At 36.0% G+C, this 14,659-nt stretch overlaps 1 protein-coding gene across 7 annotated transcripts in view; it reads left to right on the top strand.

Annotated features, from left to right (window-relative positions):
- The window catches only part of defl (Integrator complex subunit 7), a 273,951-nt gene extending 260,123 nt beyond the window's left edge, over window positions 1-13,828 (top strand). For 6 of the 7 annotated variants that reach the window (XM_090386497.1, XM_090386499.1, XM_090386498.1 and 3 more), the window contains 2 exons: window positions 942-1,133; window positions 13,531-13,828. In XM_090386497.1, the coding sequence (XP_090242623.1) occupies window positions 942-1,133; window positions 13,531-13,773 (435 nt within the window). In that variant the 3' untranslated portion in view covers window positions 13,774-13,828. Of the gene's footprint in view, window positions 1-941; window positions 1,134-12,154; window positions 12,220-13,530 lie in introns of those variants that run through there. The other variant, XM_090386501.1, reaches the window with a different exon arrangement.
- The last annotated feature ends 831 nt before the right edge of the window (window positions 13,829-14,659 follow it).

Genomic DNA, 14,659 nt, shown 5'->3' with positions numbered 1-14,659 from the left:
TGAGATTAGCAATTTCAAATATTGAGCCAAATATGGACCAAATATTATCGGTTATTCAGGCTCATCTTTCTCATTAATTGTTTTGTTTTGTTATTGTTAATTTTTTATTAGTTTGTAATTTTAATTGAAGAATAAGAATTTGATTTGTTGTTTTTACTGTATTCAATTAAACAATTATTTTAATTGTGTAAATTAAAAAGAAAAATGTTTTATTCCTTTCTCAGTACTCGAATAAAATTGTCTACTCTATAATTTATAAAATGCTATTTTTTCTCAAAAAATCTGGTTATCCCACCTCTGTATTTACATGGTGGGGTCGCATCAATTTTATATTTAATAAAGGGGTCACAAGTGAAATAAGTTTGCGCACCACTTTTATTACACTGGTGTTTTCCTTCTGCATGAAAATTTTCTCATTTATAATATTTCATAAATGTAAAATTGTTTTCTATTTTTAATTATTTCAAGTGCTTAGCAAAAATATTAAGTGAGTCAAGGTATGAATTAGTGGTGAATGATCAATTTTCGTTAAGCCCCTCGCCTTAATTTTTTTATGGGATTTTTTTAGCTTTTTTATATATATATGTATATAGAAGAGTGGTAATCAAATCCAACACTTTCCACCATAATATATGGCACATTGCTAGGGGGGGAAAGGTTGACTACCCTTATTGTATACCATGTGAACTGGTTGTCTTTGTGGGGGCAAAAAATAACCCACAACAATGCATATTTTGAAACTAAACTAAAAATGAAATGCATGTGGATTTGTGTTGCTAAATATAAAAGAAAAGGAATATTTAAACAACTAAAATAAATAAATAAACTAGTGAGCCACTGAAATATTTCTTGTCTACACTGTATTACATATTGCTACACTTTTTCATAGCAAAAAAAGGATTCAGCATAAGGTAATTGTTTACTTATTTTTATTCTTCTAGTTGGCTGTATCTCCACAGCCACATGTAGCTGGAGAGCCAATTCTGATTCAGCATACTGCCCATCTAGCTGTCAAAGTGGAAGGTGTTGTCCAGCATGGAGCTAGACCAGGACTTTATCGCAAAGTAGCTGGGGTGTTACTGGCTGTTTCCTCAGCACTGCAGGTCAGGAACCTTAGTGCACAGGACACAAAGGTATGAACTATTTATGGATGGCTGTGTGCTTGTATATTTTGTCACTATGAAAAAAAAATCATTTCTTAAAGATCATTTCTTTATAACATTCAGTATCATTCTCAAGGAAAAAAAAGAGTGGAAATAAGTGGTTATTGCAAAATTCTAGAACTGGCTTTTGACCCCTGACAGTTTAGCGAGTTTGCAACTTATCACTCACTTGAGAAGATGTGTATTCAAATCTTAGCAACTGGAGGAATTCTTAAAGGCCTCTTAAGTTATGGGGGGGTTAGCTGCCTTCATGCAGAAGGATATAGGGCCCCCCCTGCATTTCAATTCTGTTAAAACGAAGATCACTGTGTACCCAAAATTACTTTTAATTTCACTGTTGTGATAATAAAAATATAAATACTGTATGATTCAAAATGAATAAATAAAATTCAAAATACTATAATACACTGGCATAAGCTTTTGACAGTTGGATATAGTCTTCATTAGTCAAATGACTTGTCTGGCATTGTCCTTAAGTATCTAAAGTGACACATGGGATTGGCTCTGAGTTCACCACTGTCCTGTAATTAATACATCATCATTCTCATGATCATATTCTAGCACTCTGTTGACTTGTTCATCCCCCTACCCTTCATATTTTCCATCATTTACTATCATGATGAAGTATTAGCAACTCAAAAATTAGGATGTATACAACTGCTGCCATCTGTTTATTACTTATTTTTCCCATTTTATATGCATTACATCTAACCAATATCAGCATCTGGTCCTTTTCTGGTTCTTGGTGAGGGTTTATGTGGCGTCCTTGCTACCACACATGTTCAGCAATGGCCAAACTAAAATCTGCATTTTGTATTACATTAGCATGGTCGCTTGGGGATCTTACATGGTTGCATGGTAGCTTGGGGATCTTATCTTTGCTGATGTAGCTTGCATTGCATTCCAAATACTTAATATTATCAATCGCTCTACTTTGATATATTTCAAAGGTGAGGTGATTTAACTGGGGAAAATATTGTTTGTAATTTTCTTCAAGGTCAACATTGCCAAATGTATTATGACAATCTTTTGCGTTAGATTAAGTGGTTGGAATGCAGTGCAAGCTACACTGGTGAGACTAAGAGATGTGTCAAGGATCAGCTGGGCAACTACGTTGATGCAATATGAAACTGATTTTATTTCTGCCAGTGAATGTTCCAATATTGATTATTTTTTGGCCTTTCTGCTTCTCAGCAGAAAGGCCAAAAAACCTGTGATTAGTTTTGAATAATTTTTTTAGGAAATATAGGATAGCTTTTAATTAGTGAATGATTTGTGAAGAGCTTGTAATTTTTTTTATTCATAGCATGAATAAAACTAAGGTGTATTGCAAAACAGAGGCCACTATTTACATTTTTTCGTAGTTGATCAGTGTAATTTCTGATAGGATGTATTTACATTCACCCATTAAAAAAGTTAAAATGCACGAGGATCTGAGGTTGGTATGGGATGAGGGTCTGACATTCTAGCAGTCTGCCAGGAACTAATGGGGATACACAATGCTGAATTGGTCAAGAAATACATCCTTCGATGTCTCTACCCCATTCCTCTTTATGCAGAAACTATTCTGGAATACTGGCTCCTGAAATGGCTCAACTGGCGGACTGGTAATCAGTACACTATTTCTAGGGCCCAACTCTACATCAATCTCGAAGTCACACCATGGAAACAACGAATTGTGGCAGATAACTTACTTGCACTGGCCAGACTAATTACAGGACAACTTGATGCCCGTGATATCAGTGACCTAATAAAAACTCCCAATGCCGTAAGAAGTCAAGTGGACACAAGGCTTTTGCTGAGTGTCAGTTTCAGCAACCTCAAAGGTCTGAAACTCATGTTCCCAGGAAACACGGTTGATTTGATGAACAGCCTCACCATCGATCTCAATAAATTCTGCCAGCATCATACATACAGATGCTAGAAACTAATGGACACATACATAAATCTACCATTATGACTCTCAAGAACACCACCAGAAGGAAAATATGGACTGCCTCAACTAAGGAAATACCTGCTTGTACATATACTTCACATTTTATCCAGCACTTTTGATCAAATATTATCTTGCTTAGTTTGGGATACTGTGGTATCCCAAACTAACAATCCACAATTTTCAGGTATGTAATTAAAGAATTCTATAAATACTGTTCCTTTCAGGTTAAGCACACATGTGGCTCCATGTAACCCCAGACACATGCTCCTGCCTTAACCTGTGAATGTAATAATCACCTCCCTAGCTTACTGCTGTCCAGGTGGTGGCTCTAAAGCAGAGCAATAGACAGATAATAATAGTAATGCAGCAAATTCCACACTTTTGTCAGCATATCAGCATCGTAGATTCTGTGGATTGCAACAGTGCAGAAATGTAAACTTTCTGCTTTACATATCCCCAGAAATGAGGATGGGATGGATCCAACCTTCAGTTCCCCCCTCCCAATCCACATGTTCAGGACAAATAGATGAGTCTTGTCAACAACAAAAAAAAAATTTGCGTCCTAGTGATAATACAGCAGAGCACTACTTTTTGAAGTATAATTTCTGATATATTAATGGCCTGCTACAACTGGGGATGCAAGAAATATTTAGTATTGGTGCAAGGTAGTCCCAATCTTTTACTGCACTACCCACCAATAAAAATGAAGTGCTGCACTCATTCAGGTAACTTGTTCCAGTAATTAACAAATCACTGGATAAAACTGCTTACAATCCCATTTATATCTTTCCTCCTGTAATATGAATTTATTGTCCTAATTCTAGAATCATTAATAGTCATAAAAATTTCCCCTTTGTTCAATTTACTATCCGCTCTCAGAGCCTTATAGATCTCGATCTGTCTACTCTAAACTATCTAGTTTCCAAGCTCTATGGTCGATATTCGAAGTCTTTCCTCATATGGGTGCCGTTTTATAAATCTCACTAGGTGCATTGCTGGTCATTGGTCATTTTCAAGATAATCTATGTCATTTTTCGGTATGGTCTCTGTTCTTGGATACAGTATTCCAAGATTAGGCTCATAATTGCCTCATACAGTGAGATTATGACCTCCTTACGACCGCAATTAAGTTGTAGCATATCGAGATATGTCATTATGATCACTGTTATTTCTGGCAAATGAATGGTGCATTAACTTTGGGGATTCTTGGGATGTCCCCAAAGTAGCAGAACATCTGCATTAATATTCTACCACTTTTCAAGAAGATTTTTTCCCCCAGCTTTTGAATTGTTTGTTTGTTTGCATTTCCCAAACAAGTGAAATGTAGCTTCATCACTTGAGGAGGAACTTGGTCATCACTTGAAGAGGAAGTTGCCATCTTCTTCCGTACAGATTGTTTGATTTTTTCCCCCCTTTGTCATTATATGAGATAGCTTGTACAACTGAGTCTTTCATGACACAACCTTTAACCATTGCTTCCATATTGTGTGGAAAAGGATTGCACTTAAATCCTCTCAAAAAGGGAGGAATATTTTGTGGAATGAAAAACTTGTGTTTTTCATTCCACAAAACATTCCTCCCTTTTTGAAAGGATTTAAAAAGAGCAATTGCCTGGGCCCCCATCAACAGGGTGGGCCCCAAAATCCCCAAATCGATATTGTATAAACTCATTTTTGTAGTAAAAAAATCGGAAATTAAATTTCGGTCCCATATCTGGAGGTCCCATACCTAGATTGCAGGTGTGACGCAGGCATATGGCAAGAAAATAGGATAGAAATTAACCTTCCAACTTTACAGTATCAGCCGGCGTTATTATTGATCAAATTGAAAACAATACCAACAACACAACTGTGTACAATATTAATGATAACAATGATAAAAATATTACTACAAATATCAATGATAATAAGGATCAAAATATTAATACACACAATATCAATGAAAATAATGATAAAAATACGAATGCAATATATACAAATAATATCAAACATAAAACATACACTAAAGATGTTGCTTTATGGCCAAACCCCATCACAAATGATTTTATTGAGTTTTGCCTTCGCGAAAAATCGCAAAATTTTGGAAACATTAAAAATTCAAATCGAAATTTTAATTGTGATGGAAAAATCATTACAAGAAAATTAAACAAATCACATTTCTATTTAAGTAGAGCTAATGGTACCACAGAAAAAAAAGAGAGTGGTTAATATTTTCAGAAACCACAAAATCTGTGTACTGTTTTATTTGCAAATTGTTTTCAGTTAAATCAAAAAAAAATTATTAGTTACTGCATGTAATGATCGGAAACATATTGTTGATATTTTAAAAAGGCACAATGAGTCTAGAGAACATAAATAAAATAGGTAAAGCGCTTGAAAAGTGTAGGAAGAATTGATTTAGACTTGATAAAAGCTTATGAAAACCAAACAAATTATTGGCATGAGGTTCTAAAAAGAATTGTTGCGACTGTAAAACTGTTCATTAGGGTTGGGATTTTGAGGGCATGATAGTAATGTAGGAAATTTTATGAGTTGCTTAGAATACTCAGCTAATTTTGATATGTTTTTGAAAACCCACTTAGAAACTTATGGTAAATGTGGTAAAGGACAGGTGAATTATCTTTCTAATACTATGTGTGACGAATTCATACATTTAATGGCTGCTAACATAAGAAATACAATTATTAATGAAATCAAACAGGCTAAATACTTTTCACTTATTGTTGACTCTACTCCCGACATAAGTCACACAGATCAGTTATCATTTATTATACGATCGATATTTAGATAAAGAAAATAAAATTCAGGAATGTTTCTGGTCTTTCCTACATATTGAAAAGCACGATGCTACCTACTTAGAAAATATTATAACTTCAAAATTAATGGAATATGGTTTAGATATCCAAAACTGTCGAGAACAATCTTACGACAATGCAGCCAACATGTCCAGGATATACAACAGATTACAAGCGAAGATTAAGAGCCATAGTAAAACTGCATTTTATAACCCTTATGCGGCTCATAGCCTAAATTTAGTGGGAAATTCTGCTGCAGAAGCTTGTCCAAAAGCACTCCATTTCTTCGATTTTATTCAAAATTTATTTGTATTTTTCTCTTCTTCTACAAAGAGATGGGATATTTTAATGAAAGCGACTACAAAAGGAAATGTAACAATAAAAGAAATTTGTTCTACAAGATGGTCCTCAAGAGCAAATGCAATTTTAGCTGTTAAGATGAATTTTTTGGCCATAAAAGAATCTTTTATTTAAAATTTTTGAAGATGGTAATGAAAAACCTGTAACAAAATTAGAAGCAAAAAAGCTAATTGAAAACTTTGAAGATATTGAAACACCACTTTTACTTTTCATAAGGAATGCAATTCTACAAAGATGGAATGCAACTAGTCTTCAAAATAAAAATTCTATAGTGACAAATGGGCCTGGAGTACTGGGGTCCATAGTTTAACAAATAGATATTTATTTAAAGTATACCCAGTATAAAATAAAATAAAATAAAATAAAATATTTCAGTAGCTTTCGGAACGCGTGTCCCTTCGTCAACTGACAAATTTGAATACATTACAAGCAAAGTGTGGCACGTTACTCATTCGTCATTGTTGTAGCACGGACGTGTGCTGCCTTGCGCCAGTGATCATCCATCAATAAAACGGTTGTCTCCAGGATTGGATGTATACGCATGCCTTTCTGGCGATTTAATGCCTTAGGGTTGTTCATTATGTTTAGTGACTCTAGCCATAGGCGGTGGCGAAAGTGTCGCGCGTGGTCCACTATCTCAAAGTCGCGCTTGGGGTCAAGATCGTGGTTGGTAGCCCAAAAATGTTCTGCAAGCGCGGACTGGTCAGTTTCGGCAAGCCGGATTGCTCTGTCGTGTTCCGTGAGGCGATCCTGGAGACGTCTCGATGTCTCACCTACGTAGCAACTGTTACAGGCCCTATAGGTGATACGGTACACTACATTGCTGCGTAAGACAGGTGTGACAGGGGTCTTCACACTGGAGACAAGTGAACGTAGGTTCCTACCTGGTAATTGTACACATTTGATGTTGTAACTTCTCAGGATCTTCAAGATACGTCCTGACACTCCTGGATAGTACGGAATGTAGGCGGATGATATGCCGACTTGCTTCGGAGGTCTTGGGTTGGAAGTAAGTTCTTGTGCCTGTAACAAGCATCTGTTTAGTACATGGGATGGATAACCGCATCTGGTTAGGTCCGCCTTCACACGGGAGATCTCGTTACGTCTAATTGTGTCGGTGCTGGAATGGCTCCAGGCCCTGGAGAACAGGGTGCGGGCAGTGCTATTGAGATGGCTTGGAGCGTGGCCGGACCCGTAGTTGGTGAATTGACCGCACCACATGGGTTTGCGGTATACTGAGGTCTCCAGATGTGGGCCTACGCGATGCACTAGCACGTCCAGAAACGGGAGCGAACCGTCCACCTCTGATTCTACGGTAAACTTGATGAAATTGGATAGAGAGTTGAGGTATTCCAGTAGTACGGTTTCAGAACCACGTGGTATTATGGTAAAAATATCGTCGACATATCTACACCACGTTGTAATAGGTGTAGGTGGGTTCTGGTGTATCTGCTTCTCCAGATCTTCCATGGCGATGTCAGGACGTCACTATCCACTGATGACATCTGTACCGCCCTCAACCTATGCCTCTCTAGCAGCATCTTCACCTTTGAAGACTCACTCTACAAACAAGTACATGGCACTGCTATGGGTGCCCCTGTCAGTTCCGTAGTAGCTAACATCGCCATGGAAGATCTGGAGAAGCAGATACACCAGAACCCACCTACACCTATTACAACGTGGTGTAGATATGTCGACGATATTTTTACCATAATACCACGTGGTTCTGAAACCGTACTACTGGAATACCTCAACTCTCTATCCAATTTCATCAAGTTTACCGTAGAATCAGAGGTGGACGGTTCGCTCCCGTTTCTGGACGTGCTAGTGCATCGCGTAGGCCCACATCTAGAGACCTCAGTATACCGCAAACCCATGTGGTGCGGTCAATTCACCAACTACGGGTCCGGCCACGCTCCAAGCCATCTCAATAGCACTGCCCGCACCCTGTTCTCCAGGGCCTGGAGCCATTCCAGCACCGACACAATTAGACGTAACGAGATCTCCCGTGTAAGGCGGACCTAACCAGATGCGGTTATCCATCCCATGTACTAAACAGATGCTTGTTACAGGCACAAGAACTTACTTCCAACCCAAGACCTCCGAAGCAAGTCGGCATATCATCCGCCTACATTCCGTACTATCCAGGAGTGTCAGGACGTATCTCGAAGATCCTGAGAAGTTACAACATCAAATGTGTACAATTACCAGGTAGGAACCTACGTTCACTTGTCTCCAGTGTGAAGACCCCCGTCACACCTGTCTTACGCAGCAATGTAGTGTACCGTATCACCTGTAGGGCCTGTAACAGTTGCTACGTAGGTGAGACATCGAGACGTCTCCAGGATCGCCTCACGGAACACGACAGAGCAATCCGGCTTGCCGAAACTGACCAGTCCGCGCTTGCAGAACATTTTTGGGCTACCAACCGCGATCTTGACCCCAAGCGCGACTTTGAGATAGTGGACCACGCGCGACACTTTCGCCACCGCCTATGGCTAGAGTCACTAAACATAATGAACAACCCTAAGGCATTAAATCGCCAGAAAGGCATGCGTATACATCCAATCCTGGAGACAACCGTTTTATTGATGGATGATCACTGGCGCAAGGCAGCACACGTCCGTGCTACAACAATGACGAATGAGTAACGTGCCACACTTTGCTTGTAATGTATTCAAATTTGTCAGTTGACGAAGGGACACGAGTTCCGAAAGCTACTGAAATATTTTATTTTATTTTATTTTATACTGGGTATACTTTAAATAAATATCTATTTGTTAATAAAAATTCTGATTTACATAATGCCGTAAATCTTTTAAAATCATTATCTTTGTACATATCAGAAGACATTCGAAACAACAACCAATTTTTTGATACTATAGCACAGAATGTTTTGCATTAACAAACAATACAAATTATGAGTCAGACAAAGGGAGAAAACACAAAAGAAAATTACATTTTGATGAGAAAAGGGATGGAGATGAGGATGTGCAATTGGCAGGCAAACAGCGATTTATAGTGAATTGTCTGAATGTTATTCGCGATCAGTTGGTATCAGACATTCAAAGATGTGTTGAGGCTTATCAAAATATTTTAAATTATTTTGCCATATTAATAAATATCAACTTAAAAGAAATTTCGCCAAACGAGTATGATGAATGTATTTTAAATTTAATAAATACGTATTCAAACGACATCGACATTAGTATTTTAAGGAAGAACTTACCCACTTTGTACATTTTGCAAAAAATTAAAATTTAAATTCTCCTTTATTAATGTATAAAGTGATTCAAGAAGGGCTAGTTTCTACGTTTCCTAATGTGGACATAATTTTAAGAATATATTTAACCACACCTGTTTCTAACACATCGGCAGAGCATTCTTTCAATGTACTTAAAAGAATTAAAAATTACATTAGAAATTCTTTAGGCCAAGAAAAATTATGCAATTTGTCAATATTATGCATTGAAAATGACATTACTAGTGGGGTTGATTATAATGAGCTGATTGATAATTTTGCAGCTCAAAAAGCACGGAAAGTGAACATATAATAATGTTCTTAAAATTTTCATTCTAATTACGACTTTTATTAGGTAATTTGTTATGTTCTGTTAAGAATTGTTTTTATTTTTAATTTATAGAAAGTTTGTTTCATTATATTAAATATATATTATTCTAATTCTCGTTTAATTAATCTAGTTTATTATTTAATGCAATAAAAGTACTTAAATACTAATTGAGTTCTTTATAAATGTCATACATGTAATTTTGTTTTATTTTTAATAAAATTATATCTACAATTATTATTATTTAGCTTTTTGCATGAGTAAGAGTATACCGGAGGCGTGGGATTTCCCCTCAAAGAAAAATTCAACACTATGCATTGGGCCCCCAAATTAAAATTTGCCCGGGGCCCCATGAAGTCATAACATGCCGCTGATTGTATAGTTATCTATTTAAAATGCACATAGAGTTGGAAAGTTGTTTTACATAGTAATTGTATTTCTAATCCATACACGTGGTTCCTTGCAGCTGCCAGGGTGACCTATCTCGCTGCAAGGAACCATATGTATGGATTACTATAAAATTAAAAGACAGTTAAATTCAGAAGCTGAATTCTGAAGCAAGGGCTGAGGTTTTTACTGAGTTGAGAAAAATTGTATACCTAAACCCTATGGGGTTGGCACATCCAGGGTCCTGAGCTGGATATCATCATTCTTCTCTTTCTTGGTTCCCTTCTACTTTTGACTCACTCGCGCGTGCTCGCTCTCGCTCTCTCACACACACACACACACACAGGATAACTTGGGGGTGAATTTTTTTTTTTTTTTTTTTTTTGGCTAGTGCAGCATAACACTAGTTTACAAATTTAAGCCTATGGAAGCCTAGTAGCTTCCAAGATTAATTCCTTGAATGCTTCATATTTAGAATTTGATGTTGGTAACATCATCAGTTGGTCCCACTGTATAGAATTTAAAAAATCTCCGAGACTGCTGTAATCATCTTTACAAAAGCAAAAACCCTTCTCTTTACCCCTGACGGTAGTTAAACCTAAGTAAATCTCACATCAGTACACTGTGATCAACTGCCACCTAGTGGATCCTGTATCTGTAAATTCTTAATGCATGAAGAATCACTGCTGATAATTAGATCATAAGTATTACTCTCTCTGGTTGCCTCTTGAACATGCTGCTGCTATAGAAAACAATCATCCGGTATCTTCACAAAAGTCTTGCTTGTGTATGAATGACCAACCCACAAGTTCCAGTCAGTATCTGGGAAGTTAAAGTCCTCCAATATAAGACAATCTGATTTACTCGCCCATTCTATTTCTCTGTATAATTGTTCATTGTACTCATCAGAGTGATTAGTCCTATAACAAACTCCTACCCTTAATTTGTCACACCAAATTGACTCAACATTGCACTGTCCATCTATGTCAACTGGATGCACTTCCTTAGATTTTGTGTGTTTCTTAACTAATAGCATAACCCCTCCTCTCTTCCTATCCTTTCTGTACACACTGTACTCCCCAAATTCCAATTCTGCATTCCTTATATCTGGGTGACACCACATCTCATATATCCCAACAATATCCACCTTTGATGTCTTGACCAGCTGGTGGATGGAAGTAGGGTTTATTTATTTATTTATTATTTCAGGTTTTTTTTTTTAGTTCTCACAATATGCAGGTTAGCTTGTGAATACACACTTCTACAGATGAAATACAGTATGGATACAAGCAACAAGTGCTGGTGCCATAAAAGTAATAATCAGGCACTGGAGCTTGTCGCTTATATCCACTCCTCCCACATTGTGGGTAATATTATTGGTTCTGTCTCCATACATAGCCTACTCAATTGATATAAGCCATATAGCATCTTAGACTGTTGTAATCCCCTTACCTTTAAATACCAGGAGCTCACTCATCATTATTAATCAGCTCCTGATAAGGATTTCTTCACGTTCAACCCTATGATACTATCTGGATCGCAGATAACAATGAAGTCCAGAATATTCTTGCCCCTAATACTTTCCCTAACACACAGCTATAGACAGAAGTTATCTAGATGATTTTACAATTTTATCCCCACTCCCCACCAAATGATGAGTTTTCTCCTAGTTGCTCCAATGAGTAAGGGACAGATTGAAATCTCCCATAATGAGCTAACCATTATAATTAAATTATGAAATAAAATAATAATTGTTAAATTATTATAGAAAAGCATATAACTTTTATTGTAATAGATAATAAACTTAAATAATGAATTCTACAATTCAGTTATTCTAGAGCTTTTCTTTAATTCAATTCGGCACCTATTGTGAATGGCCAAGACCACATTTTCCATACCATAGTTATGACTCTGATTGCACAAGTTGACAAGGTTCTGTTTGCAGGTTTTTGAGATAAGGAAGGGTTGATCCAACAGCATGCTGATCCAACAGTTGATCCAAAGGATGTCAATAACTGAACAGTTTTACCGAAAACTTCTGCAGAACAACATTTTACCTGTGGTTGAGCTGAGTAAACTTATCCCTGTCTGATACCATGCAGTTTTATTTTGCATCCAGGCAACACACTACCTCATAATGCAAACATTGTCATAAATGAGAGATTATACATGTGAAACTTAGTATAAATCCAACAATACAGTGGACACAGCACAGCATACTTCAAAAGAAGGAAGGTTACAGAGGTGTGACAATTATGTATGGACAGAGGGACACTATGTATAGAGGTAAGATGCATTATCAAAGCCCTGTACTATGTAAAAACCCTTTGAGAAATAAATGGAGGTTATTTCTGCACTGTGCCTTGTAGAGGTGTCTGTGTTTTCTCCCTTTTATGTACTAAGATAGTGTAATTTTTTTTTTTTTCTGAATTTATATCTACATGAATATATTTCTACAAGGTATTTGTGGCTTGAACAAAATTTTATATTGCTCCTATTTAAGAAGAGATATAAAACACCACAATATAATTTTAATTTTTTTTTGGCAAAAATAAACATATAGTAAAGGAGTTAGTCCAATAAACATTGGTATGAGAAATCTTTCTCATAAAGTATGACTTTCATGGTGAAAATTCCAAAGGCCAGGAACAGAAAACATGGAAGGAGATCTTAAATACAATGACTAAACTGGTGTAAAAGTTAAAACTTTATTTACAATAAAATAAAAAATATATATAAAAATTATAAATATGTACAATTAAAATCTGCAATCTGAATAGCTCTGAAATAGACTAAAATTGTTCACTAACATAAAAATATACCTATTGGTAGCTCACCAGAATTATCAGTAATTTTGAAATTTTGAGAATTAATTTGATGCTACTCTTGCCAGTTATTGACTACCATTACTGATTCTTTGATAATCATTTGTGATTATACATCCTGTATCCTTCTTTTTGCCTTACTTATATGACTAGTTTCTCAGTCCAGACACTATAACATAAATTGCACCATTCCTCATAAGGTCTATAAAATGAGTTTTAACTTGGGTATAAATAAATTGTAATTTCCTAACAGGTAGTTGCACATTACCTGGTAAGAAAGTTTCTTACTGAGTTACTAGTCATGGGGTGTGAGTAGGATGCTCTCCCCCTCATCTCATCTCTAGCAAAATCTGTTCTGAACATGGGGTGGGAAGCTATATTTACTCAAATTTATACATCTAGAATGATTTCATTATTTTAATTTGGCTTGATGTGCATTATTATAAGCACTGAATTCATTATATGCTTAATTCTAACCTGAGTCTAATTTCTTTAGGTATCTCAAGATACAAACAATCTTATGACCCAGACTGTTATCCCTCACAATGATTACTTTCATGCTCAGTTTCTCCTAGCATTTCCTGTAGCTGGTCTACACACAATTACGATAGAGGCTGCTGTTGTAGATGAAAGAGAAGCTCACTGGAAAACTGGTCCCAAAATGACTTTGGCAGTGAAATCGCACGATGACAGTAATAATCAGAAACAATCTAGAGGTCCATATAGTTCACGATTTTAAAATTTGCAAACTTTTGAATGTAATTATTTTTACTATAAAAAAATTATTTATTTAATTTTTTGTGCTGTTTAAATTTTCAAAGAAAAATAACAGGTTCACGTAACTAGTAACTGTAATATTCTGGTATACTTTAGAAAATAAACCAAGGCACTTCACAATAAAATAATACAATTACATTATAATCTCAAAATAACACTGGCTTCGGGAAATGACACCTACAATATGACCACATTACAGTGAAATTTGTACCACAAAAACTCACCAAATTTAACAGTTCCTGTCCATGTTAAATAACCACACCAGTTGTGAAAAGGTGCAGAACTTATATCCATATTTTTAAAAAATAATGCTACTGTACATTGTTTTTTTGTCTTGGTTGCCAGTGGACACTCTTAGCCCTCCAGTGACAGAGCTTGAGCTTATACTCATTAGAAATGACTAGATTTATCCACAACTTGACCTACAGTAAATAATATAATCTTTTAATTAGATAACATCACCAAGAAGGTAAATTCATTATTCTTTAAAAGCCCAAAGGCACTGTTTTTGACTGGTTTTGGAATTATTTTATTCTATCATCATAAAACAGTTAACCTCAATTATTAACTGTGTGTCAAATGGTAAATAAATATATCAAACCTAAAGAATCGGGCAAGCAATGTGTGGAAAAAAAATTTTTGAATGAAAATGTAACTTTCATATTATGTATAATATAACCCCTATTCTGGGCTTGCCCCTGGCACAGCAGTTTAAAAAAAGAAATGTGGTACTATTTGAATGCAGTCATTTGAGAAAATAATGGTATAGTGCATTATGTTTATCTTTCTTATGTAAGCTTAAGTGCTGCCCTCCAATGACATAGGGCTTATGCTCTTTAGAAATGACT

Source organism: Mastigoproctus giganteus, chromosome 12, assembly GCF_048544385.1.
Source record: "Mastigoproctus giganteus isolate SK-2022 chromosome 12, ASM4854438v1, whole genome shotgun sequence".
Classification (NCBI taxonomy): domain Eukaryota; kingdom Metazoa; phylum Arthropoda; class Arachnida; order Uropygi; family Thelyphonidae; genus Mastigoproctus; species Mastigoproctus giganteus.
Note: the sequence above shows the minus strand (reverse complement) of the source record. Positions and strands in the feature narration are given on the sequence as shown.